Source organism: Selaginella moellendorffii, unplaced genomic scaffold (genome assembly GCF_000143415.4).
Source record: "Selaginella moellendorffii unplaced genomic scaffold, v1.0 SELMOscaffold_14, whole genome shotgun sequence".
In the NCBI taxonomy this organism is placed as follows: Eukaryota; Viridiplantae; Streptophyta; class Lycopodiopsida; order Selaginellales; family Selaginellaceae; genus Selaginella; species Selaginella moellendorffii.
Window position 1 is genome coordinate 1375999 of NW_003314275.1, and position 26702 is coordinate 1402700.

A 26702-nucleotide genomic window follows, 5' to 3' on the forward strand; every position below is an offset into this window, starting at 1 on the left:
CGGGTTAGGTCTTGGGGATGAATTCGTTCATCTCCTTGATCTTACCAAAACAGCCCACCAGAACTGGACAACCCTTACACAAATCTTCGCTGCCAAAGCTGCCAATGCTAAGGTGGTGCTAACACAAAGGTTCTTCACGATGAGAATGCAACCTGATGACACCATGGCCACTTACATTGGAAAGTTTAAAGCGATGATCAGCGAGCTGAAGGACGCGGAAGCGGCAATCACCATCGATCAAGCTAAGGCATTCCTTCTGAGCTCGGTCTCCCCTGATCTCCAACCTTTCGCATCGATGCTCTCGGCAGTGCCTGGAAAGGACTTGGACTCGCTCTACTCGGACCTGATCGAGGAAGAACGAAAGCAGAACGAGCGGAGACAAAAGGCGCCCTCTCAGGCTGCTCGGGTGGAGCAGGCCTTGATCATGGGAAAGCAATCGGGTGGGAAGAAACGAGATGGCCCTGTTCGAGGACAAAAGAGCCCTTCTCCCAGCCCTGGATTTGCAACCAATAAAAAACGCAAGGGCCCATGTAACTACTGCGGCAAAGCTGGCCACGTGGAGCGTGAATGCCGGATCAAGAAAGCCGCAGAGAAAGCTCGCGCTGAAAGAAGCTCTTCTTCACGCCAACCTGACACGATGTTGATGATGACGCTCGCTGCATCTTCATCCACTGTGTCCGAAGCCGAAGTGCTCTGGATGGATTCTGGAGCCTCGATGCACCTCACACCATTGAAGAGAGCTTTTCACAAGTACCGCCCACTGGAGCAGGAGAAGCAAGTCTTTGTAGGAGACAAACGCCCCTTAACAGTGGAAGGACAAGGAACGGTCATCATAAAGTTGGAGAGTGGAGCTGAGAAGCTCGTGAACCAGGTCTACTACATACCAGAAGCAGGACAGACAGTGTTCTCAGTTGGTGTAGCAGCAGATCAAGGCTTCTCAACACTCTTCAACGCAGACGGATGCACCATCTTTGACGAGACTGGCCATCCAGTAGCTTTTGGTAGACGAGCTGAGACTCTCTACAAGCTCAATGCTCAGTTGATCCTCTCAACTCACGAGCAGGGGCATTTGCTTACAATTCGCCCCAGCTCCTGGGCTGCCAACTCTCTCCAGCTCTGGCACGCTCGGCTAGGGCATGCCAATTCTCACGACATCCAGCTACTTGCTAGCCACAAGCTTGCTGATGACTTTACCCTCACCGGTGCCGGCCAACTGGGAGTATGTGAGACATGCCAACTGGGGAAGCAGCCAAGACTACCCTTTCCACGCAGAAGTCCAGAAGATGGCGCCTCAGGATTTCTTCAGCTGGTACACACGGATGTGTGCCATGTGCCAGAAGCAACTCTCAGTCACAAGCGGTACTTCGTTTCGTTCATTGACGACTACTCACGCTATGCGGTGGCTGTTCTCATGGCACACAAGGGAGAGGTCTACCATCACTTCCAGGTCTACAAAAGCTGGGCAGAAAATGCCACTGGCTGTACCATCCGGACACTACGTTCAGATGGCGGCGGTGAGTATATGAGCAAGGAGTTTCTGGCATTTCTTGCTCAGGCTGGCATCCACCACGAGTACACCGCAGCCCACACCTCGCAGCAGAATGGGGTCGCCGAGCGCCTGAACAGGACACTTATGGACTGTGTACGCTGCCTTCTCCAGCACGCTGGCATGCCCAAGGTGTTTTGGGGAAAGGCACTCAACACAGCAGTGTATCTCCGGAACCGGCTGCCAACACGTTCCACAGGACAGGTGCCGTTTCAAGTATGGACTGGGAAGCGTCCCAAATTAGGGCACTTGAGGGTGTTTGGTTGCATAGCCTACGCCCACATCCCCGATGTTCAGCGGCGGAAGCTGGATCCCAAGAGCGAGAAATGCATCTTCATGGGCTATCACACCCAGGTAAAAGCCTATCGACTCTATAACTGCCAGCGCAGGAAACTGGTGGTGAGCCGAGAAGTGGTGTTTGATGAAGCTCATCTTTATCGAGATACGCTGAGACTCCCTCCTGTTTCTCCACCATCTCTGGTGGATCTTTCTGAGATTTTGGACGACGTTCCACATCTCCACCCAGCACCAGACAATCCAGCCGCTGCAGAGCCAGGAGGAGTTGCTGCAGGAGCGCCCGAAGGAGGCGATCTGGCAGGAGGAGCTGATCACGCTACTTCTCTTCCTTCGACACCTCCTCTGACGACTCCACAGGCCACAGCGGCTGCATCCTCAAGCACCAATGAACAGCCAGATCTTTCCACGCTTGTGGCTGACCTGTTCGTTGGCGACGAGTTATATCAAGATGCCACCACTCCTCCCAGCATTCCCAAGCTACCACCTCCTCTAGCCGGCACAGCAGTGGTGACACGCTCGGGTCGTGTCGTGAAACCATCTCTCAAAGCCAAGGAGGCGATGCCTATAGGAAAGCGTGCCTACTTCTGGGCTCTGTCGGCTCCACCTGCCTCTCTCGGCCCCCAGGCGGCTTTACACGGACCAGAAGCTGAGCACTGGCAGGCAGCTATGCAGGAGGAGTATGATTCTCTCCAGAAAAACAACACTTGGTCGCTGGTTGAACTTCCAGCTTGCAGAAAGCTCGTCTCATCCAAGTGGTTGTTTAAGAAAAAGTACAACGCTGATGGAAGCATTGAGCGCTACAAGGCGAGATTTGTGGCACGCGGATTTTCTCAAGTTCATGGGCTGGACTACTCGGAGACTTACAGCCCGGTGGTGAAACTCACAACCATTCGTATGCTACTAATCCTAGCTGCAGAATTGGATCTCGAGCTCCATCAACTTGACGTTTGTACTGCGTTCCTTAACGGCGACATCGATGAAGAGGTGTATGTGGCTCAGCCTCCTGGTTTTATCCAGCCTGGAGAAGAACACCTCGTTTGCAAGCTTAACAAAGCTCTCTACGGACTCAAGCAGTCGCCACGCCAATGGTACACGAAAATAGATTCTTTTCTAATTTCCCTTGGTTTCGTGCGCAGTGCTGCTGATTGTAACCTCTACATATATTTTGACGCTGAGGGCTATTTGTTCCTTGCACTATATGTGGACGATGCTATTCTCGTGGCAAATCAGCTACGTTTGATCTACAAATTTAAAACGTACCTTGGCGCTAAATTTGCCATGAAAGACCTCGGTGAGTTGCATTTCTGCCTCGGTATCCAGGTGACGCGCAACAGGGAACGAGGCACTCTGGAGCTAAGCCAGGCAAAATATGTTTCCGACGTGCTCCAGAGGTATGGCCTTGCTCATGTTAATCCGGTTGCTACTCCCATGGAAACAGGCACGAAATTATCTGCTGAGAGTGGAGAGTACCTTGATCAATCTCCCGAGGAGGAGAAAGCATCTAGAGAAGTCTATCGCTCTATGGTCGGCAGCCTGATCTACCTGGTAATCTCCACTCGGCCTGACCTTGCATATGCTGTGGGAACAGTGGCGAAGTACCTGGACCGTCCCTCCACAGCACACTGGCAGGCTTTGAAACGTATTATGAGATACGTGGCAGGGACTAACCAGCTAACTTTAAAGTACTCCAGAGGCGAGAGCGGCAATAAGCTGGCTGGTTACTCTGATGCTGATTGGGCCGGGGATCCAGACAACAGGAAGTCAACCACAGGCTACGTTTTCCTGCTAAATGGAAATGTCGCAAGCTGGTGCAGCAAACGACAGGCTATTACAGCGATGTCGAGTACTGAGGCTGAGTACATAGCTGCAGCAGCTGCAACCAAGGAAGCAGCGTGGCTAAAGGGACTTCTCCAGGATCTACAAATCAACACGGGCGTGGTCAAGCTATTGTGTGACAACCAGTCTGCAATAGCTTTGACCAAGAACTCCAGGTTCCACTCTCGTACTAAACACATTGAGCTGCGCTTCCATTTCATACGAGAGCAGATCCAGAGAGGAATGATCGAGCTGGAGTTCTGCCCGACAAACTCCATGCTAGCGGACATGCTAACAAAACCATTTCCTCGTGTTAAACATGAAGTCTTCACGAAGGCTCTTGGGCTGACTTTAGACGTTGGCCTTGAGGAGGAGTGTGGGAGTGAACAAGACCACGTCAGCACACAGCCACGTGAGCGATCCAGACGCCGCCACGGATCGTCACGATAAACCCATACATTTAACCATGTATCAACCGTCATAATAATAACACAACACCGTTTCATAATACCACACGCATCTCTCCTTTGCTTGCGCGATTGTTTTGCTGTGGAGCTTGGTTTTTCTTGCTTGGGTGCTTTCTTTCTCCTCTTTGCCGCAAGAAGGCGAAGAGCTCGACTAGATTTCCCACGCCTCCAGCAGCCCACCGGACAAAGTCCGGCCCGACCTGGGGACATCCTGGCTCGGGCGTTTTCCTTTGGAGGCGGCGCCTCCAAATGGGACTCGTGGGTAATTTGCAAGAGGGGGCTGCCGCGCTTGTGGAGGTACTCGGCGAGCGCCTCTACCAGGCCACCGTGGCGGCCTCCACAAATTCCTTAAATCCAAAGAAGCACACACCACCTTTCGCGAGGTGGTCACTTTTCTTAATTTCTACGAGTCTGAATTTGAAGAAAACGCTCTGCTCGTGAGTGAAACTTGACTTTTCGTTTTCTTCAAAGAGCGAAGAAAGGTAGTCCTGAAAGACGACAAAGTAAATTCCAAGCAACTCCATAACTCCAAGATGGAATTACAGTGTAAAGGAGAATGAAATCCATGCAAGGTTGTGCAGCATAGGCTTTCAAACCTGGTGCTGCGAAGCTTCAGACACAAGCGGCGGCCTCGGCGCCAACAAGTCCTCCCATCGCAGGTGAGCTCCCGATCTCTATTTCTCTCGCTCGATCGAGAATGCATGCGCGATTTCTTCTCACTCCATGTCTTGCAGCTCGCCTTGTCTGGTTCCAATGGCTGTCATCGCCAACGTTTGCGCGACTCCCATGAGGAGCGCTCTCATTCCCAGCCAGGAGATCCATCTCGCCAAGCCAATCAAGGTCTCTACTTCGGTGAGGAGCGGGAAGGTACCAGCGATTGCGATGACTGCTGCAGCTGAGTATCGATCGCTTTGTTTTCTTTTCTTCTTCCATGAAAGCTTGGATTCTTTTTCTCTCTTTGCATGCACAGGGAGACCGTCGCGAAGCAAGACAGCAGCAAGACTTCGCAGATCATGCACTCGCTCTCTCCCGAAAAGATCGAGATGTTTAAGTCGCTCGAGAGCTGGGCGGAGTAATCCATCCTTCCATTCCTCCGGCCGGTGGAAAATGTTGTGGTGTAAAAAGGGATCATTGTGTTCGACTCTTTTTACATGACTCAAGGGACATGACTCATGACCACGTGGACATGCCACGTCAGCTGATCGAGACTGACATCTCGACACTCCCACTCTGGCTGAGAGGATGGACTACCCCTCCCACTCAGCCGAAACAGATGGAGAGCAGACTCCCAGTGCAGCGCGATGGCGTTCAAAGGAGTCTCGAGCCAAAGCCTTCGTGAGTATATCAGCCACCATTGCCTCTGTGGGGCAATATTCCAGCAACAACTTTCCATTTTGGACTTGTTCCCACGTAGTGGAAACGAATCTCGATGTGTTTCGTCCGAGAATGGAAGCGTGGATTGGCGACCAGTGCAAGAGCACTTTGGTTGTCCGAGAACAGCACCATAGGGCCGGTGCAAGCAGGCATCTGGGGCAGGTCACGGCAGAACTGGGTCAACCAAATCGCTTCTTTGCTGGCAGCGGTTAGGGCAATGTACTCTGCCTCTGTCGAGGACAGAGCCACCAGCGGCTGGCGCTTACTGCTCCAGGACACAGCAGCCCCATGGAACAAGAACGTATACCCGGAGGTAGAGCGCCTTGAGTCCTGGTCGCCCGCCCAGTCCGCATCCAAGTACCCATGAAGTTCCTGTGACACAGCAGCGCCATAGTGAAGCTGCAAATGCAAGGTACCTCGAACGTAGCGGAAAATCCGCTTCACAGCTTGCCCGGGGTTCTCGAGGAACTGGGAGACCATCCCAACAGCATAGGTGACATCTGGTCGCATTCCCAGCATCAAATAAACAAGACTTCCCACAGCTTGACGATATGGCACTGTGGCCATGTACTCTTGTTCTTCCTCCGTGACAGGGGCCATGTCACGGCTGAGTTTGTGATTGACCTCAAGAGGTGTGGCCACGGAAGAGCAGTCCAGCATATTGAAGCGTTCCAAGATCTCCCTTGCATAATGAGCTTGTGTCAAACTCAAGGTGCGTGCTCCTCGATTGCATATAATTTGGATGCCAAGGAAATGGCAAAGCTCGCCCAGGTCAGACATCTCAAATTCTTCACTCAGCTTCTTTTTCATCTCGTCCAGCAGGTGGCGGGTTTTTGCACCGAGAATGCAATCGTCAACGTACACAGCAACCACCTGGATTCGTCAAACCTGGTGAGGAACATCTTGTTTGCAAGCTGAATCGCACCCTGTATGGGCTTAAACAATCCCCGTGGGTTTGGTTTGAACGCATTGATGCGTTCTTCAAGAGCCTGGGGTGTGTTCCTCTTGCAGTGGAAGGAAACGTGTACCTGTACAAGTGTGGTGACGATTTTCTCCTGGTTGCTGTGTACGTTGATGACTGCATTCTCGGTGCAAAAACCCGCCACCTGCTGGACGAGATGAAAAAGAAGCTGAGTGAAGAATTTGAGATGTCTGACCTGGGCGAGCTTTGCCATTTCCTTGGCATCCAAATTATACGCAATTGAGGAGCACGCACCTTGAGTTTGACACAAGCTCATTATGCAAGGGAGATCTTGGAACGCTTCAATATGCTGGACTAGGTCAATCACAAACTCAGCCGTGACATGGCCCCTGTCACAGAGGAAGAACGAGAGTACATGGCCACAGTGCCATATCATCAAGCTGTGAGAAGTCTTGTTTATTTGATGCTGGGAACGCGACCAGATCTCGCCTATGCTGTTGGGATGGTCTCCCAGTTCCTCGAGAACCCCGGATCTGCACATTGGCAAGCTCGAATGCACATTCGATACACATTCAGCCATTAGCCCTCGAATCCGTCCCACGTACACAGCAATGGTTTCACCCGTTTCCATGTGAAGCGCCAAGAATTGTTGATTCAGCAGCATGGAAGAATTTGCGGCTTGGGCCACGAAGATCGTGCGAAGCGACGTCCAGATTTCAGCAGCGGTCTTGGTGAGATCAATCAGCGGCAAGAATTCATCGCTCAATCCCAAGCCAATGACAGTGATGGCTTGCTGATTGCGAAAATCCCAATCTGATTGTAGCGTCTGCTCAGTGGGACGAGGCTCAGTCCCATCAACGATGTTCCACGCTCGTTTCGCAGAGAGGATTCTTGTCGCCCATGTGAAGAAATTCGTGGCACTGAATTTCTCCACCTTTTCTGTGGAAGCCACAAGAACTTGAGCAGCAACCGGCGGCGGCGGCAGCAGCGGCGGTGGTGGTGGGGGCGGCGGAGGTGGTGGTGGGGTTGAAGCGACCATGACAGCAACGTCAAATCAACCAACCAGGATCGTCCCGAAATCCGATACCATGTTGTGGTGTAAAAAGGGATGGACATAACACTCATGAGCTCGTTCATTGTGTTCGACTCGACTCAAGGGACATGACTCATACCACGTGGACATGCCACGTCAGCTGATCGAGACTGACATCTCGACAGAAAAATGCTGGCAGCCCCAGGACTATCTCCCGGAGCCATCCTCGGAGAGCTTCTATGACGAGGTCCGTGAGCTGAGGGAGCGAGCCGAGAGCTTGCGCTTCTGCCTCGTCGGGGACATGACCACCAAGGAAGCGCTGCCAACTTACTTGACGATGCTCAACACTCTCGATGGCACCCGCGACGAGACTGGTGCGAGCCCGAGTCCGTGGACAGTGTGGGGGCGTGCCTGGACTGCCGAGGAGAATCGCCATGGTGATTTGCTCAACAAGTATCTCTACCGCACTGGACGAGTTGACATGAAGCAAATCGAGAAGACGATCCAGTACTTGATCGGTTCTGGAATGGTAAAGAGCCAGAGTTTCTTCTTTCTCAGGAACTCCAAAGTTCGCGTTTCCATCCTTGCAGGATCCTCAGACCGAGAACAATCCATATCTCGGGTTCGTCTACACGTCCTTCCAGGAGCGAGCCACCACCATCTCTCACGGCAACACTGCTCGCCACGCCAAGGAGCACGGAGACCACAAGCTCGCGTGTTTGCGGCCTCATCGCAGCCGACGAGAAGTGGCACGAGAATGCTTATACCAGGATCGTGGAGAAGCTGTTTGAGATCGATCCCGAGGGCGCAATGCTGGGGCTGGAGGACATGATGAGGAAGATCTCCATGCCAGCTCATCTCATGTACGACGGCCAGGACAAGAACCTGTTCGAGCACTTCTCTTTGGTGGCACAGAGGACGGGGGTGTACACTACCAAAGATTACGCAGGAATTCTGGTCAAGAGATGGAACGTCGAGTCCATCACTGGATTGTCTGCTCGCGCGCTAAAGACCCAGGATTTCGTGTGTGGTCTCCCTCCTCGGATCTTGAGACTGGACGAGCGAGCTCAGAGCAGGGTGAAGAAGGGCCCCAAGACTAACTGGATTTTCAATAGGGAAAGTCGTTCTCTAGGCGTAAAAGGTAAAAGGTGTACATTATGAGTTAATGTTCCAATAATTTGCTTTAAGGCTTTGCAAGAATCATTTTTGAATCTTTTTTGCAAATTTGAATTTAGGGCATGTGCAATCATTTGCACTGCTGAGGAGCAAAGGCTAGGTGGCTCTTCTGCAAATCAAATCCAATCCGGAAGCTCTGCTGCTGGATGTTGCCGATGATCCCGAGCTCCATGGACGTGGGAGCAAACGCCAGGCAGAAACTCCCGGCGGTGTTGATCGGGATCAAGTAATTCGTAGGAGGGAGCTGGAGATCCGCCCCATTCTCGAAGTGGAGTACCAGCGCAGGCACATCCACGCTCGCCTTCCCGGAGAAATTGTAGCACGTATCGAAGAGCGAGTAGCGTGGAGCCGACGGGAGGTTGGTCGTGGCATTCCGGAACGCGTCGCGGATGGTGGCGTAGACCGAGGTGGGGAACCGAGTGACCGAGGTCCCAGAGTCGATGATCACGCCCCCGCTGCCACTCTGCGAGAGCTGGAGGGATTTGAGCGAGATGGGGAGCTGGGCGCCGCCAACGCTCACCCCGATCATGGCCGCGTAGTAGAAGGTGTCCAACTTTGGGTTCTTGAGCAGCGGCGAAAGCGCGGCGGTGGACGGGATCGCGGCGGCACCGAATATCAGGCTGCTGGACGAGCGCGTCATTGGGTTGCTGCGATCCACGAGGCAGTAGGAGAAGGAATTCGCGGTGGAGGAGTTCGTCGAGGACGCGAATATCTGAGATGGGAAGGAGAGCTTTCCAGCGCCAAGGCCGAGGAGGCCAGCGGCGCCAGCGAAGAGCCCCTCGTTGTCAAACCCGCAGCCAAACGCGACGCTCATCGCTTTGCTGCCCGTGCCGAGCGTGAAGAGATCGCTGGAGAAATCGCCCACCGAGAAGGATCCATCGCCATACGCGACTTGGTACGAGCAGCGGCTGGTGGCACCGCGGCTGCCACTGCAGCTGTGGATCTCGAGAGCCTTGCAGAGCGGCGAGAGGCAAGGGATCCGCTGGAAGGAGCTCGAGTTCCTTGGATCGAAGATGGGGTCGGCTTGCTTGTAGCAGCTCTTGCATGGCTGGCATTGGAGCCAGGGGAGATCGCTGCCGGTGTCCACCACCATGAAGAGCGATCGAGCCGGAGTTCCAACGCCGAGGCGAACGAAGTACTCGCCACTTCCATACAGCAGGCCGGAGGTGACGGGTCCATTGAGATCGGTCGAAGAAGCCTCGTCCTTCTTCTTCCCTGCGAGCTGGGCCTTGCTTTCGATCCATCTCACTCGCTGCTCGTCCCTCTGGAGCGTCTCGAGCAGCAGCTGCTCGTGAGTGTGGAGCTTCTCCTTTGCTTCCCGGAGGAGTGAGTTCCTGTGGATGAGTTCCAACGACAAGGTACCACCATCTCGCGGGGAAAGCTGTAGCTTGTTCTTGACGGGGTGGCGGAGCTCTCGCAAAAGAGTGGCGACATCGAGCGTGTTCCAGTGGCGGGGAGTCGGATCTGCGGAGACGAGCAGCGCAATTGTGAGCGAGGCCAACACAAATCCAAACGCGCGCATTGAAGAACACCACATTGACACCAGAGAACCAAAGCCACTGGATGGAAGAACGAACGAATCACGGGCCCAGGAAACAAAAGGCTGCCAATCCAATCCGGTCAAGCAATCATCAAAAGCTAGAGCTCTCACGCGACGAGAATTCCGGACACAGAGGAGAAAAAAGAGCTTCTTAAAAGCTCCACTCACCAGGGAACAAAGAAGGAGAAGAGCTCCTCTCCTCGCTTTCTCGCTTTCGTCCTCCTCCTTGTCAATGGCAGTCGCACAGAAACAAAATTTGCCGGAACAAGAGCCGGGGCTTTCCCCGTGACTGAACAGCGCCGCTCGTGACGAGCCTATCAGATCCTCATCCCTGCCGCTGAACGCCGCCCCCGCCTCGCCCCATTCCCGTGAGCTCCTGGGGGAAGAACCCTAGGACAGCGCTACAGAACAAAATGCCCAGGAACCCTAGAAGTACTTCCGACTTGGCAGCATTGCATTTTGCCACGTGCTTAAGCTTTCGTACTTCCACGTGGCATCATTTCATTTTGCCACGTGTACCAGACTCTAACCTTTTTACTTACGTGTGCGTTAAAGGCTTTTGGACAGTATATAGCGAAGCCCTTGTGATTATTTGCAAGCTATGGAGAAGAAAGCTAAGCAAACCCTTCCAGAAAAGGCGGTGGCATTTGATTCGAATGGAAATTACTACTACTATCCAACATGGGAGGACATCGCAAAGCGCACGCCTGGGGATTCGCTCCAGACCGTGAGAGCCAGGTTTGAGGATGGTTACTTTCGCATGGTGGTAAAACCCACGTTTACCATGAGAGATGCTCGGGCTGGCATCAGCCCAAGGATCGCTGGAGTGGTAAAATTCGCGAAGGCATTGCAGGATTTCCCCGGGGAGGATTTGCATGGATGGATCGATCCCGACGTGAATGCCGTGCTTTTCAAGGGAGTGAAGAGAGGGGTGCTAAACGAGGAGCGCGGGCGAGGGATTTGCAGGGATGTTCTTGGGCGAGAGGTTGTCAAGGATGCCAAAGGAGAAATCGTGTTAAGGAGAAATCCACGGCGCAAAAGGAAAGAACATATAAAAGCTTATTAAACGGAATTGCTGTTTTTAGGGTTCTTTGAAACGAATTAAAGGGGTGCTCTGGTTTTAGCGTTCTATGTTTTAGGGTTTATCAATCTAAAGAATCTTTCTCTACCACTGCAAGGGGACCTCAAAAAGATAAGGTACATAACCTAGTTCTTTAGGACCGCAATGTCTAAAAGACAGGTGCACCTTTAGCCAGCTTCGTGTATAAGTTCGCCGGAGCTGAAAACATTCCAACTATACGTACTTTAAGGTAGATTCCAGATTTTGTTCACGTGATATGGGGCCAGCCAATTAACGCTTTCCTCCGAGTCCGAAGAGATTCATTCACAATGCACCAGCACCAACTTGATCAACACGTCCCGTTTGGCTTGATGGCAACTGCAAATCAAAAGACTACCTTCATCTCTGCAAGGGACTGCCAAACAAACAAAATAACAAATTATTTTTTATAAAATACTGTTAAAATTGACTGACCAAAGAGCAACTCGAGGAACCTTTCCTGCTCATACGAAATGGTTGCGACCATTTGGCACAGGAGCTCGAAGACTTGACTTGTTGGATGGACACCTGAGACAAACAAGAAAACGAACCAGAGGCGATGAACCATTCTTGAGTTTCACGGGCTCCACTCTCCTTAGATTTCTACAGCCAAGCAATACATTCTAGTGATCGCTCTAAACGAATTTCCTGGAGACAGAGAAGAAGAAGTACCTTGATCCTATCGCTGCAAAACCACACAGGGATAGCCCTCTTGGAGAACTTTAGTTTCATCCTCGAGGACCTTGAGTCCAGCACAGCTCACAACTTCGGGAGTCCGCCGGAATAGAAGTTCATCGAAAAATAGAGAGAAACCTTAGTAACAATGTAAACAAAAGTTTGCTACCAGACACAAACGCTTTCAGCGTCAAGAAACGTCCAAAGCCTTTTAAGATCGACACAGGCAGCTTTCTTGCGCTTCTAGAAAGGAGCTTCTGAGGAGCAAGGCCGCATCGCCCCTGATAAAAAAACTCGTTAGTTCCAACTCTTCTTGCTTACCATTCACAATAAGGTCGGACGACTTTGGAAAGAGGCCAAAGCTTATCGATGTTATGCTGGAGCGCAACGATCCTCCAAACCCGATCAAAAGGCACAGTACTACTGCCAGATTGCATGCCAATCCAATTCCATGCCGGCTTGCTCTTGGAAGCAAATGGGATTCGTACCTCGATCGCGAGCCATGATCTTGACAGGCTTGCCAGATCCCATCGATCCCCCACACGGCGCTCATCACTAGCGGCAAGATTAGTGGCGACGAGCTGGACCCGGCTCTGCCGTGCTGGGGAAAGAGTGATCCGATTTTGGGCGCGCACTTGATCCGCCCGGCAAGGCGCCCACCCAGAAAGAAAACGAAAAAACAAGAGCTTTATTCTTTTGATTCCACAACGTCAACCAATCGCAGCTGTTTCCTCTAAAACCCTCTTCCTCTTCAGCATTGACAATGTCAGTAAGAGCTTTGAGCTTCAAGTCAGTATCTTGGGGCTTCCTTCTTTTGAAAAGAAGGCATTTGGCGCTCAATGATGGACGTAAGAAGTGTAGTCTTTTGCCTTTTATTGAAAATAATGGCTTTCCAGTAAATTTGTTCTTTTTGCCATGTTGAACTTTATGTGGCAAAATAGAATAAAAAAAGTGGCAAGCATTGCAAAAATTATAAGTGTAAAATTTTTGGCTCCTGTGGCTTGGTTAGTTTTAAGTCATGCTTGTTTCGTGTGACCTAGGGCCATTGCAAATAAAATTTTGTTTTGTTAATTTTTATTTGATGTCTAAAAATTAACTTCACCTCACTTCTTATTAATTTCAATATACTAGAATTCCAAGTAATTTAAATGATTTCAAAAGTTTACAATTATGATTATATGTATTTTCTCTAAAATTTTCATCCAAAAGGCTATAACTTTTAACCTTTTAAAATTATCATTTGAATCATTTAGTAAGTTTCACATAAAATTTTTTGCTTTAGGCTAAAATTTTATTTTTACTTTTTCATATGAACAGAAAATACCTTTAAAAAAAAGGAAACATGCCTTTCAAATTTAGGCCTTACTCATGCTAAACATACTAAAATGCTAAAAATTCTAACACTTTAGCATTAAAAATGATACTATTTAACCTCATGTTAAATTTTATCCTCTTTTGCCACATTGAAACTTTAGTGGTAAATAAGACAAAAAAATATGGCAAGTGGGAACAAATAATATAGCTAAGGGTTTATACGTGTTAGCCACACCCACAACTTTCAAATAAAAAACAAAAAATAAAAAATTTAAATATTATTTATTTAAGCAATACATCACTATATTTTCTATTTTTTATATTCAGTTATATATCAAATGGTTTATTTCAATCGACAACCTCACGTGCATTTTCATATAAAGACATTAATGTATCTAAAGTCTTTAAATGAAAGTTTATACATATCTTAAACTTTACATTATTTTATAACAAAAATTTATATTTGCAAGGGGTTGTATTTATTTGGATAACTACACAAAGTTGTTATTATCCATACAATTTTAATTTTGTTATTTCTTTTGATGAATTATTATAACTTATGTTCTTACCAAATGATCATTTGTTTGAGTATGAAAAACTAAAAAAATTTATTTACTTGGAAAGTTATAAAATCTTCTTTTATGAATATTTGATATTATAACTTCAAAACAATATTTGCATTTGATAACTAAATACCTTGGAAAACAAAAATTTCTTAAATGTACAAAAAAATAAAATTATATACCATCAAATGTTTTTTGAAAATCAACTTATAGATGGTGTAAAATTCATTTTAAATATCTCAAAGAGTTTGAAAAACTATTGTAAGAAAGTATATCTTTTTTTTTCTAGTAGCCTCAATACCAAAATATGTTTGAAGTTTAAGGCTATCATATTTTGTAAGCCTTTTCTTTTCATTTTAACAACAACAATAAAAATCTATTCACTAAAATATTATTTTACTAATAATATAATGGAAAAAAACAATTTACCTTTAGTCACTTTATTTATTTCCTTCCATTGTTGTTGCACCACTAAACATTTATAATATTTAAGAAATATCTTTTTATATATATATATATATATATATATATATATATATATATTCTATAAAATAATATATGAAATTATGTATTTTACTTTCTTTGTTGAAAAGTACTTTTCCAAAAATTAAATTTCATTTACAATGTAAATTCAAATTTTACTTTATTTTAAAATGTAAAATTATGATTTAAAATTAAATCCATTGGCAGATTTATGCTTTGCACTTATATTCTTTTATAAAAATGATTAAAATAGTGAAGTTATTGATTGGAATAGAGCATTTGATGTATGGATTAATATGAAAAATAAAAAAAATGGTGATGCATTACTTAACTAAATAATAAAAAAGCTTTTTTGTTTTTATATCTTTCATTCGAAAAAAAAAAATTATTTCCACATTTTCAATTAAAATGTTTTTTTTCAAAAAGAAACATACATTCCAAATTTATGCCTTGATTAGTAAAGTAAAACTATAAATATATTTAGTTATATATGTAAGTTTTTATTTTCATTTTGTTTAAAATCGTTAAAAAATGATGAAAAAATCATAAGGATTTATGTCAATCTGTACTTATCAATAAATATCAAAATTTAAATAGTAGGGGAAGGTCGAAGTATTTTTGCAATCTGTAATATTAATATAGGGACTTTAGTAATGTATAACATTATTTTTATCTTTTTTAAAAAGATGGATAAAAACATTCCCTTGCCTCTCCTTCAATATTTGGGTGATATTAATCAACTCCATGACGGTACAACTTGGGAATACACTACTTTTTTAGGTTTTTTAACTATGATAATGATAATGTTAAATATACTAAACACATGTGGTAGACTAATGTGTTTGTGAATATAAGTTTTTTCACTTTCAATTTTTCATTTTACACTTTAGCTTTAACAAATTTTTTTTTATCTCTAAAGTTATAAACTTATTTTTTGGGCGGTATACATTTTTTATTAATCATTTTTATAACATACATACTTACGTGATGTATTTAGTGAACTTCACTAATTTTTTTGTGAAGACAATGAAGACTATTTTGTTAAAAGAGAAATTTTTATGGTATATATTAACTTAGTTGTGCCTAGGTATAAATTTGCCAATGGATTTAATTTTAAACTATATTTTGCTTTCAAAAAAATTAAAATTTCAATTTACATTATAAATTAAATGTAATATTTAGAAAAATGCCTTTTCACAAAAGAATTAAATTTTTTATATGTCTTTCATATAAAATACAAAAGTAAAATACATAATTTTATATATTATATAATATTTCATATATTATTTTTTCCTTTGATTGGATACTACAACTTGTATTGCTATCAAATAATCTTTTTTTTTGAATATGAGAAATCAACAAATTCATTTAGTATATTATGGAATCTTCTTTTGTAAATGTATTTAACTTTTTAGCTTCTAAATAATTTTTGCATTTAATAATTAAGTATTTTAGAAGATAAAATTTTCTTAAATTTATAAAGAAATGAAATTACATATTATTATAATTTCTTTGAAAATCAATTTATCAATGTTGTGAAGTACATATGAATTTTAAATATCCTAAAAAGTTTAAAGAACTGTTGGAAGAAATTATATTTTCTTTTGGTTTAGTAGCTTTAACACTAAAAGAATGTAAATTTTTACTATCTTGTAAAATTTTTTCTTCTTTTTTTTTCTTTTCAAAAGCAACAGTAATAACTTTTTCTTTAAAACACCATTTTATTAATAGCATAATGGACAAAGAAAACTCACTTTTTTCCCTTTCCCCATTATAAACAATCTTACAACGTGAAGTGAGTGGGAAATTCAAAAGTAAAATCATCTCATAGCACAGGACCAGGATTGGCCCAACACCGTCGGATGCACTTGCCCAGCACCGTCCGATGCAGGTAATAACCATAGAAATCAGTCAACGAAAACCAGTCTGCCTGCCTGTTCTCAGCGTACGCATGTAACCATCGTCGTTGTCTGCACTCAAAAACCATCCGAGAGCTTCGTGAAGGTCCTGCGCAAAATTGGACTGAGCCATCCCTTCTCACTTTCGCAGCTAGTGTCCGATCGTTTAACTCTTTCATGCAAGACACAGCGGGAGAAATTCTGTAGAAAGCTAGCAAACAAGTGCAGCTCGAGAAAACGAACTTACTTCCAAGGACGCCTTTTTGGCAAGCTTCGCGTTGGTTGCTGTGGTCTCTTCGCCTGTTGCAACGGTGATGCAAACCTTTTGAAACAGTCACCTTACGTTCGAGCGTCAGCTTTCCATCTGTGAAAACAGAGACTACATCCAAATTTTGCAGCCTGTAAGAAACCCTTTCAGCATCTAGACTGCCAATCAAGCTGTTACCGGAGTCGAGGTTACGAAGTTGAGGCTTGAAAGCAACAACAAAGTTTGCTCAAAATTCCCACACGATCCAACCGGTTCATGCTCCACTTGTCTGACGATTGGCGATTTGTTTCTCCAGTGAGACAATGAGAAAAAGGCCTCGATGGTAACGAAGCATGGAGCTGCACGAAAATTAACGAGAAAAAAAAGAGGTTTTTTTTCTACCACGACTCCACGAAATCACACAAAAGCGCTTGCTCAAGAGAATCACTTTGATTCTTGTCGGGATGCCCCCACACGCCGGCGCAGCGGCCCTGCCACAAAAAAAATCGTGTTTTAGAAGCAATGAAACGAACCAGAGGATGAATTCAATGAAACGCATTTGCGGCTGAAGTATGTATGTGTTGCGGGGTGATGGGGAGGTGGACAGGCGGAGACAGTCGCAAATGCGACTGAGGGGCATGCTTGGAAGAGGAAGAGAGCCTCTCAAAGGGAACAACAACCTCTATCTCAGGCTAGCAAGGCAAGAAGAAGAAGATCACCCTCCGGAGGAAGAGAGTTGCCTGGTAGCACTCGATCCGGCGCTGTGGAAGGGCCTGCCGGCGCTGCTGCTGCTCAAGATCCTTGTCGACCATCTCCCCTTGGATCGCCTCTTCCGCCTTGCCGACGGCGACTGGGAGCTCACCGCCGCCATTCTCGCGCAGCCCTTGAAGCGCGACAAGTATGCGCTGCTGCTCCCGAATCAAAGCCTCGTCTTGCACAACTTTGGTGGAGTCGAGGAGAGCTCTGCTTCTACTCCTCGAGATCTGCCGCCCAGGTGGAAGAGGTTCCGAATCAGACTCGATGAGAGGGATGGTCAGAGCTCGTCGCAGAGGCGCCTCCTCGCCGTGTCTCCGCGCGGGCTGTTGGTTCTCTACTGCACCACAGGTGAAGGCGACGCGGGAAATCGTCACTCCCTGCTCTGCTACAGCCTAGATCCGGAGCAGCCGCAGCACCAAGCTTCCGTTTTGCTTCCAGCAGAGTATGATCATGACGGCGGTGGCGTCCAAGCTTGCCAAGTCGTGCATCCCGGCTGCAAGGATGATCAGTGGTGGTATCAGATCGTCATCTTGTATGCGGCAGGGAGCAAAGCTCTGGTTTTTGACTCGCGCTCCCTCTCCTGGAACACGGTGCGCACGGCGAGCGCCGCGGAAAGGGACGTCTTTATCACTAGCAGCTGCGAGGCCATCCATCTCCCCACCAAGTCAATCGCGCATGTTGTGCTGCCTCTGGGGCTCCATTGCCAGCTCCCTGAGGCGATCCAGACCCAAGACTCCACCTATTTGTTTCTTGTTGCAGCAATCGGCAAAGCCACAGGTAAAAAACACTTTTTTTTCTTTTCTGTTCTGATGAAGCTGCCAAATCTCTGCAGCCGACTATCGCTGGGCGAGAACCCCAGCTTTGGATGCTGCAAATGGTGTGAGCTACTCTCTAGTTTTCATATCTTCTTTCTCACAATGTGTATGAGCAGGCATCCATGAGAATTCCCCAGTGGTGCTCGGTGGCTTGAGGATGGATGGGGAGACTGGAGACTGGGAACTCCTCCCAGGTCCTAGGGACGAAGTGTGCCGAGCTTTGGTGCTGCCGGAGCTGTGGTGCCTGGGAGTCGCGGGTTGCGTGGGCGTTTTTGTCGACTCCAAGAAGCGCTTGCTCTCGTGCTTGGTCGATCCGTGGAGCTGGTATATCAGCAGCTCCGTCAAGAGCTGGAACCTGGATGGCAAAATCATCCAGATAGTCTCTCCATGATCTTTTCTATTGTAAAGTGGACCAAGAGCCACAACAGGAATTTTACTCACAGATATAAGTATTTTGTTCCTTCTAGAAACGATTTGAATTCAAGTACTCCACTTCTTGGTGCTGTGTGCTACACGAAATCTCAAAAGAATTGGTTGTATAATGTGGCCTCGGCCACGAAAACAAAAACATACCTTGGAAGAAAGTTGGACGAGGCGGCCGTTTCATCGAAAGAGAAGCAGCAAAGGAAAACTCACAGGAAATTCTTCGTGTGTAGAATCTTCCCCAGAGCCCATGAGGCCTGCCGCCGATCCTCTCGGTCGAGTTTTCCAAGTACTCGTTGCTACAGGTAGTAAATCGTCTTGAAGCTGGCCTCGAATTGGTCAGCTCCAAGCAAGATAAGCTCCAGCAGCCGGACGCTGCTGGCAATTAGCTACGTCGTTGGTGACTTCGTGTATTAAAGGCTTTTGGACAGTTTATAGCGAAGCCCTTGTAATTCTTTCCAAGCTATGAGGAAAACCCTTCCAGAAAAGGTGATGGCCTTTGATTCCAAGAAATCTATTACTACTACTATCCAACGTGGGGTGACATAGAAAAGCGCACGCCCAGGGATTCGCTCCGGACGGACCGTGAGTCGCTGGAGTGGTAAAATTCGCGAAGGAGTTGCAGGGCAAGATTTGCATGGATGGATCGATCCCGACGTGAATGCCGAGGAGCGGGATTTGTAGGAATGTTCTTGGGCTCAAGGATGTCAAAGGAGAAATCGTGTGAAGGAGAAATCCATGGCGCAAAAGGAAAGAACAGATAAAACCTTATTAAAAGGAATTAATAAAAGGAACTGCTAGTTTTAGGGCTTTTCGAAACGAATTAAGGGGGGAAGATAAAAGTGCTCTGTTTTTAGGGTTCTTTGTTTTAAGGTTATCAATCTAAAGAAGAAATGGGGGTTCTTTCTCTGCCTTGCATTGCGTGTGTCGCGTCTAGGTCACAAGGCACGGCCCTTGCGCCTCACAATCGCGTGGCGGGATGCAGGAAAGAGAGGCGTGGCGCGCTCACTGTCGTCGCTTCGTCTCCGGGAAGTGATGGACACTCGGCTCGTCGCGAAATTTCAGCTCGGGAGGGATATTTCAGGCTTTTCTCCAATGTCAACGAAGCTACGTTGAAGCACGAGCCAGGTTTGTGGACGATTTCTCTGAGAATTTCGTGTTTTCTACATAGCTGCTGTAGGGAGCCTAGTGAGTGCCATTTTTCTCGTTGCGGGGACAACAGTAAGAAATATTGTCACAGCCTATTCAAGGCTGATTTTTTTTTCTTTTCTGTGATTGCTGTCAAAGATTGGAGCTGGAGTTTTGGCTATTCCTGCCGTAACAGAGGAGTCTGGGTTCGCAGCATCATCTCTAACTTGCAGCATTTGCTGGCTATACATGGTATGGAAGATTTCCATTATTATTCGACTGGTTGAGTGGAAGATTAGTTCTCAGGTTGCTACGGGATTGCTAGTAGCAGAAGTTAACGTGAGCACTATGTGTGAACTTGGCTCCGGTGGCGTATCGATTGTAAGCTGTTTTCCAGTTCTAGGACATGTCTGCTGATTGCCGATTGCTTTCAACAGGTTTCCATGGCTGAGAGAACTTTAGGAGCGATTGGAGTTCGGTTTGCCAGGTTTCTATCCTTTAATACGCACCATTCTTTGAGCTCACCTTGTGTTACTGGCAGCTTGGCATACCTTTTCATTCACTATGCTTTGCTGGTGGCTTATGTGGCTCGATCTGCTGATATCATATCAAACGCCAGTGGTGCTCCTCTGTGTGTCACTGTCCGTAACTCTTCTTTTTTCTTGTCTTTGACTCTTGTGCTTGACTGCTACTTTCTTTCAGATGGGCTAGTGCGCTACTCTTCACTGGAATATTTGGCGGGCTATGCTACAGTGGGAGGTGAAAGAAGCTCGTCATTATAACATTGCTCCAACCCGGTCCCTAATTGCAGCCAGCGTATAATCGGGGCGTTTAATGGAGCTTTGGTACTTGGAATAATTGCAAGTTTTATCTCCCTTGTGGTAAGGTCTCATATATGGTATGGTTTACTAACGCTTATACAAAGACAATTGTGGCATAGGCTGTTTCAACAGGATATATAGAGCCTGAATTACTCCTGCGAGCCAATTTTGCTGCAGTGCCTAGAAGCGTTCCTGTGATTGCATTGGCATTTGTCTACCAGGTACTGTTTTGTCTTAAACTTGGTTGCTATCATATTTTTACGTGACAGAATGTAGTTCCTGTTATTTGTACCAATCTTGAAGGGGACCTCAAAAAGATAAGGTACACGGGGCTTTACTTTCTTATGCATTATAGAACTTAGTTCCTAAGTCTTTAGGACCGCCATTGTGGCCGGGACTGCCATTCCCTTGGCAATGTTTATTGTATGGGATGCCGTTATTCTTGGCAGCGTATACCCGGGAGCCGGAAACTCATCTCTTTCAGATCCATTGATGCAATTGCGATCACAAAGCGGCATCATAAGCGTACGTTTGTGCTGTTTCTCAATCGTTGTAAATAATTTCGTTTTTGTAACAGCCTCTGGTGGAAGTATTCTCGCTGCTGGCCATCACGACGTCTTATATCGGTTTTGTGCTTGGTCTGTCGGACTTTGTCGCCGATTGTAAGTGCTGATTGATTTCCCGAAAGCTTATGGTAGCTTCTTGTTAGTGCTCAAGCTCCCGGGTGGCGGATCCAGAAAACCTTTACCATATGCCGTGACTCTGCTTCCTCCAGCAGCACTCGCGTTACTATCTCCGGACATATTTTTCAAAGCTTTGGATTTTGCTGGTGCCTACGGCGGTAAGCTGTTGGACAAAAACAAGATGCTTCGCCTTATCACTTTTTTGTTTCTCTTTTTCACTGCAGTGCTAGTCTTGTTTGGTATTTTGCCGGCATCTATGGCCTGGTCACAAAGATACTCGACATCTTCTTTACCTGCTGTTCCTCCTATGGTTCCTGGAGGTCGTTTGGCACTGGGTGTGATGATAACAGGAGCTGGCTTCATCATTACTACACAGTTTTTGAGCACATTCTCGTGAGCAAAATGCTTTATGATCGATCAAAGTATCAGCTTTCCAAGCTCTATCAGATTACTTTACGATAAGTCTATCTTGAGAGTGAGTGTTTGAATTCGATGCAAATTGCTAGCTGAATAAACTATGACATAAAAACTTTCATTCGAAATTTAGGGTCTTCTTCCTTGCACTGCTGGGATGGAGCGCACTCGTTCATGTCCCGGAAGCGATGGAGGGGCTCTCCAAATCCTATCGTAATTTTTCAGTTCGCCAAGCTACATTCCCGGTTTGTGGACAATTTTGTAGAAAACTTTCGGATTTTCTGTATGGCTGTTGTTTAGTTTAGCCACAGGAATGGTGCGGAAGGTATTACTACTGTGGAGCTGGAAGTATGCGGACTGTCAGCTTGGCATACCTTTCACAGTCAGGGGGTATTTGATGGAACTTGGAAATAGCTAAAAGTTCTATCGCTCTTGTGGTGAGAAGTTCCGCTATGTATTATTTCACACTTATCGCATGGACTGTTTCAGCAGGATTTGTCACTCTTGCGAAGCCAATTGTGCTGCTGCGTCCCTGCGATTGCATTCTACCAGGTAATTTTCATTGTAAAACTCTCATATCCAGGTGCTGGTCATCATACAATGAGCTTCTTTTTTCAGTGCTCTCAAGCAAAAGCTTTCTCATATCCCGTGACACTCAAGAGCACTCTCTAGATTTATTTTTTTGGGAGCACTGCTGTAAGTTCTTGTCATGAAAAACCAGATGTTTGTCTCGTGATTCTACTCTTTACTACAGTGTTAGTAATTTTGCCTGGGGCCTCTTTGAATTGCTAAACAACGACCAAAATTTGTTGTGGGCTTGGAAGTATCAGATCTTCATCAAAGCCGAGTTCTCTCAAATCAAGAGCTTATTCAAAAATGTCTCAATGTCAGTAGGCTGGATTTTCCTATTGCTGTTATTCTGCATAAAAGGTAACGAGTCAGATTGCTTATGATCGGTAGTCACAATTGTTACTTACCCTTGGTTTTGCTACTAAAGCAGCTCGAAAGCTATTCTCTGTCACTGCCGAGTCTATAGACGTGACCGACAATCCTAAGCTCCACAGGTAGTTGAGCAGCTGAAGCATAACGTCCTGACGCTGTGGTCTTCTTCTATATATCCGGATGGCAAAAGTTCCTTCAACGTCGAGAGCATTCACAGACAACTCATCTCGATCGTCACTGGTTGTAAGTTCTGTCTTGATTGCCCCGATCTCTGCTCCTGGGCCGGCCGTTTCTTCTGTTGTTGCCTTGCTGTTCTCTAACTGTGCTACCCTTGTTTGTAGGTATTGCCTGTGATCTATTGCTCCTTGCAGCACAGATAACTTATCCTGCGAGCAAAGAATGTAAGAGCTTTCATCGATCTCGGATTGATCTTACTTACCTTCGTTTTGAATGGGATCAACGACCTCAACCTCGAAATGCTGTCCTTGTGCCTCCTCCTTCGGTTTCGCTCGGCGTCTATGTGTATAGTTCGGGTACGTGCATCTTCTCCTCCTGACATAGTTTGTGTTGGTCCTTGTGCTAAGCCACGTGCTCGTTTTCTTACTTCTTCTATTTGAGCTAGTGCTAGCAGCATCCTCTTGATCATTGCCTGCGAGGTAGTGGGAATTGCCATGCTCTTCTGCTGGAGCGGATCCCATTTTCTAAATGCCGTGGCTGAACTAGTGTCGAATTGCGTTCCTAGGCTTGAAGTTGCTTGATAGATTGTCGTCCAGTCTGACGTCGTGTAACTTTGATGATGCAGGCCAGGGATGTCCAGCGATGCCTCGGAAGGAGATTGTGAGAAAATGGATGACGTCGAGGTTGAGGGATGTTCCGTGGATACTGGCAATGCAACAGGAGCAGCATACAGGAATGTTCTTATAGTCTGGAGCAAGGAGTCGGTCTCAAGAATCTACAAGGTGAACAAGATTAGAAACGACTCTAAGCTTGGATTGTCTTACAGTTTCCGTGGAACCAATTTCCAGGACGCCATCCAGCAGCGGGATGCACAGGAGGCTCTGGATGATTGTGGCCTAAAATGCAGGTAAGGAAAGGAAACAAAGCTTGCTTCAGTTTTGTCAAAGTCAAGGACTTACTTGCAGGAAATCTCTTTGCTCGAGCACTGAGGTGTTCGTGACATTCACGCCTGTGACCCATACGTGCTCGCGTCTGATCGCTGCTATACCGGCATGCCTGAAAGGTGAAAAAAGCCTTTTTTTATTCAAACTTCGCGCTGAAAACTCTCAATACCCATGTCCGAATGGAAACTGGCAGGACTTGTAAGCTGTGTAGAACAGCGCTTGCTGGAAACTGCAAATCAAAGGAACGCCTTCATCTCCGCAAGCGACTGCCAAACAAACAGAATAGCGAATGATTTTTTATAAGATACTGTAGAAACTGACTAGCAACTCGAGGAACCTTTCCTGTTCATACGAAATGGTCGCGACCATTCGTCACAGGAGCTCGAAGACCTGACTTGTTGGATGGACACCTGAGACAAACAAGAAAACGAACCAGAGGCGATGAACCATTCTTGAGTTTCATCCCTTGTGCCTGCGGGCGCCACTCTCCTTAAATCTCTACAGCCAAGCAATACATTCTAGTGATCGCTCTAAACGAATTTCCAGGAGACAGAGAAGAAGAAGTACCTTCGTCCTATCGCTGCAAAACCACACAAGGATAGCCCTCTTGGAGAACTTTAGTTTCATCCTCGAGGACCTTGAGTCCAGCACAGCTCACAACTTCGGCAGTCGGCCGGAAAAGATGTTCATGGAAAAAATAGAGAGAAACCTTAGTAACAGTGTAAACAAAAGTTTGCTACCAGACACAAACGCTTTCGGCGTCAAGAAACGTCCAAGGCCTTTTAAGATCGACTCGGGCAACTTTCTTGCGCTTCTAAAAAGGAGCTTCGGAGGAGCAAGGCCGCATCACCCCTGATAAAAAAAACTCGTTAGTTCCAACACTTCTTACTTATCTCTGCTTACCATTCACAATAAGGTACTTTGGAAAGAGGCCAAAGCTATGCCGCAGCGCATCCAGGCTTCCAAACCCGATCAAAAGGCACAGTAGTGCTGCCAGATTACATGCCAATCCAATATTCGATGCCGGCTGTTCCACAGAATCGAAAACAAATGCGACATGAGGAAAGCAAACAAGTTGAGGAGCTACGCCCTCATTCGATCGATCAGATCAGATGGGCGGTCCCTCTTGAAAACAAATGGGATTCGAAAGAAAACCCAACGAAAGAACAAAGAACTTTATTTTTTTTATTCCACAAGCAACAGAGCAGCGTCAACCCTGTGATTCGCGCATGCGAGCTCGCACAATCGCGGCTGTTTCATCGCAAGGGCAAATCTTGTCCGCTACTTCGAGGTAGAACTCCCACAGGCCCAATTCTAGGGCCAAGATCCCGAGCATAGGATACACCACACCTCTAAGCCCTTCTTTTTCGGCGGCATTCACAATCGCAGTAAGCGCTTCGAACTTCCGATCGGTATCTTCGGGTGTTCTCTCCTCTTTCTTTTCAAAAGAAGAAGCGTGGGACTCCAAGAGATTAGTGATAGTTGTGGGAAGCGTGTCTTCCTCCTTGCATCGAGAACAGTAGCAGCTTTTGATTCCAAATGGTCGGAGCTCCTGGTGGCGCTGGAACGCTGGCGCGAGCACGTTGATATATGCAATTGAGATTTCGTCTCCAGCGGAAACAGGCTTCGTCGTCCTCACGCAAAGGACGGTGGAGTTCGCTAGGTAGGCCACGTAGGCGTTAGGGCTGCAGGAATGATTGATGAGAGATGTGTACCGCCCGAGGACATGGGTTTGTGACGCTGAAAAAAACGAGAAGTATGATAAGACTGTAAGAAGGGGAAAAAAAAAAAAAAAAAAACCTGCATTCACAAATACATTCGTGTCCCACACGCGTTTAGCATGTTCCGGATCGATATCCGCGATTGCAGCTGAGAAATCCGGAGGAGTAGAGTATGCACGGGTGGTACCGTCATGAAGTTGACTCACATCCCCCAAGCATTGAAGAACGTGGATAGGACTGTCTTTTCCTATTTCTTTTGCGGAGAGAAGAGCACTCTCGAGCAGTACTAGAGTCCCTGGATCTATATCGCAGATCGCACAGATACCGCGACCTTCCCCCACTGCTTGGATTTGGACATCTTCCGACAGGTACGGACTAAAAGAGATGCCTATCATTCTTTCCTCTCTTTCTAAAACCCTAGCAAAGTTTTCCATGACAGAATGAAAGCAAAGGAGCACGGATTCAACCAAATGTATTTATAAGTTTGCTCCGCAAATCAGAGCGCAAGACTAGGATGGCAATCTTAGCCGTTAAATTTCCCTCAAGCCAACGCCAATCACAGCGCAGGACGAGGATGGGCAATCTTAGCCGCTGAATTTCCCGCTCAACTTTAAGCCGACGCGACGTTGCGCCAATCACAGCGCAGGACCCGGATCAACTCTCAGCCAATCACAGCACAGGACCGGGATGGGCAATCTTAACCGTCGAATTTCCCGCTCCGACGTTGAGCCAATCACAGCGCAGGACCAAAGGCTTAACCATTGAATTTCCCGGACGCGAGGTTGCGCCAATCACAGCGCAGGACCGGGATCGGCCCCAGCTACCGTCCGATCGTTTAACTCTTTCGTGCAAGACACAGCGGGAGAAATTCTGTAAAAAAGCTAGCACACAAGTGCTGCTCGAGAAAACCAACTTACTTCCAAGGACGCCTTTTTGGCAAGCTTCGCGTTGGTTGCTGTGGTCTCTTCGCCTGTTACGAGGGTGATGCGAGCCTTTTGAAACAGCCACCTTACGTTGAGTGTCAGCTTTCCATCTGTGAGAACAAGCTGAGAGGCCGCCATTTTGAGCACTGAGACTACATCCAGATTTTGCAGCCTGTAAGAAACCCTTTCAGCATCTAGACTGCCAATCAAGCTGTTACCAGAGTCGAGGTTGCAAAGTTGAGCCTTGAAAGCAACAACAAAGTTTGCTCAAAATTCCCACACGATCCAACCGGTTCATGCTCCACTTGTCTGACGATTGGCGATTTGTTTCTCCAGTGAGACAATGAGAAAAAGGCCTCGATGGTAACGAAGCATGGAGCTGCACGAAAATTAACGAGAAAAAAAAGAGGTTTTTTTTCTACCACGACTCCACCACGAAATCACACAAAAGCGCTTGCTCAAGAGAATCACTTTGATTCTTGTCGGGATGCCCCCCACACGCCGGC

At 46.7% G+C, this 26702-nt stretch overlaps 5 protein-coding genes, 3 long non-coding RNA genes and 1 pseudogene across 12 annotated transcripts; 3 read left to right on the forward strand and 6 right to left on the reverse strand.

Moving 5' to 3' along the window:
- The first annotated feature begins 5087 nt into the window (after window positions 1–5087).
- LOC9646659 lies at window positions 5088–8687 on the forward strand (annotated as a pseudogene).
- A 13-nt stretch (window positions 8688–8700) lies between these two features.
- On the reverse strand, window positions 8701–9444 carry LOC9646660 (aspartyl protease family protein 2). The gene has a single exon (XM_002970458.2). The coding sequence runs from the start codon at window positions 9442–9444 to the stop codon at window positions 8701–8703; it is 744 nt and encodes a 247-aa protein (XP_002970504.2).
- A 431-nt stretch (window positions 9445–9875) lies between these two features.
- LOC112346333 lies at window positions 9876–10628 on the reverse strand. Its single transcript, XM_024675066.1, has 3 exons — window positions 10614–10628; window positions 10339–10560; window positions 9876–10094 (listed from the first exon to the last, which is right to left on the reverse strand). The coding sequence occupies exons 1-3, from the start codon at window positions 10626–10628 to the stop codon at window positions 9876–9878; spliced, it is 456 nt and encodes a 151-aa protein (XP_024530834.1).
- Window positions 10629–11358: 730 nt separating this feature from the next.
- Window positions 11359–12390, reverse strand: LOC112346368. The gene is made up of 3 exons (XR_002992393.1): window positions 11942–12390; window positions 11705–11872; window positions 11359–11645 (listed from the first exon to the last, which is right to left on the reverse strand). It is a non-coding gene; the product is annotated as an uncharacterized LOC112346368 (long non-coding RNA).
- Window positions 12391–16380: 3990 nt separating this feature from the next.
- LOC112346369 lies at window positions 16381–17008 on the reverse strand. 2 transcript variants are annotated; one of them, XR_002992395.1, is made up of 4 exons: window positions 16983–17008; window positions 16648–16940; window positions 16450–16601; window positions 16381–16403 (listed from the first exon to the last, which is right to left on the reverse strand). It is a non-coding gene; the product is annotated as an uncharacterized LOC112346369 (long non-coding RNA). The 2 variants fall into 2 exon arrangements; XR_002992394.1 differs by having other exon boundaries at window positions 16648–17001.
- Window position 17009: 1 nt separating this feature from the next.
- LOC9646661 lies at window positions 17010–18490 on the forward strand. The gene is made up of 3 exons (XM_002970234.2): window positions 17010–17982; window positions 18038–18082; window positions 18137–18490. The coding sequence occupies exons 1-3, from the start codon at window positions 17022–17024 to the stop codon at window positions 18409–18411; spliced, it is 1281 nt and encodes a 426-aa protein (XP_002970280.1). The 5' UTR covers window positions 17010–17021; the 3' UTR covers window positions 18412–18490.
- Window positions 18400–18638, reverse strand: LOC112346367. Its single transcript, XR_002992392.1, has 2 exons — window positions 18594–18638; window positions 18400–18529 (listed from the first exon to the last, which is right to left on the reverse strand). It is a non-coding gene; the product is annotated as an uncharacterized LOC112346367 (long non-coding RNA).
- A 686-nt stretch (window positions 18639–19324) lies between these two features.
- LOC9646662 (tyrosine-specific transport protein) lies at window positions 19325–24025 on the forward strand. Of its 3 annotated transcripts, XR_002992390.1 has the most exons (26): window positions 19325–19571; window positions 19624–19664; window positions 19731–19823; window positions 19878–19952; window positions 20009–20058; window positions 20113–20202; window positions 20274–20330; window positions 20383–20452; window positions 20512–20613; window positions 20662–20714; window positions 20770–20917; window positions 20970–21054; window positions 21102–21233; window positions 21300–21550; window positions 21623–21734; window positions 21790–21926; window positions 21982–22041; window positions 22108–22185; window positions 22244–22419; window positions 22490–22674; window positions 22773–22832; window positions 22960–22964; window positions 23234–23390; window positions 23435–23515; window positions 23574–23671; window positions 23746–24025. XR_002992390.1 is itself a non-coding variant. In XM_024675168.1 (14 exons), the coding sequence occupies exons 1-14, from the start codon at window positions 19337–19339 to the stop codon at window positions 21470–21472; spliced, it is 1404 nt and encodes a 467-aa protein (XP_024530936.1). In that variant the 5' UTR covers window positions 19325–19336; the 3' UTR covers window positions 21473–21621. The 3 variants fall into 3 exon arrangements, 1 of the variants encoding a protein (XP_024530936.1); XR_002992389.1 differs by having other exon boundaries at window positions 21623–21926; window positions 21979–22041; XM_024675168.1 differs by lacking the exons at window positions 21623–21734; window positions 21790–21926; window positions 21982–22041; ... (7 more) ...; window positions 23574–23671; window positions 23746–24025 and having other exon boundaries at window positions 21300–21621.
- A 684-nt stretch (window positions 24026–24709) lies between these two features.
- LOC9646663 lies at window positions 24710–26607 on the reverse strand. Of its 2 annotated transcripts, none has more exons than XM_024675173.1 (4): window positions 26415–26607; window positions 26191–26368; window positions 25353–26114; window positions 24710–25292 (listed from the first exon to the last, which is right to left on the reverse strand). In XM_024675173.1, exons 3-4 carry the CDS (start codon window positions 25705–25707, stop codon window positions 24763–24765), a joined length of 885 nt encoding a protein of 294 aa, XP_024530941.1. In that variant the 5' UTR covers window positions 25708–26114; window positions 26191–26368; window positions 26415–26607; the 3' UTR covers window positions 24710–24762. The 2 variants fall into 2 exon arrangements, with proteins under 2 accessions (XP_024530941.1, XP_024530940.1); XM_024675172.1 differs by having other exon boundaries at window positions 25353–26143.
- Window positions 26608–26702: the final 95 nt, after the last annotated feature.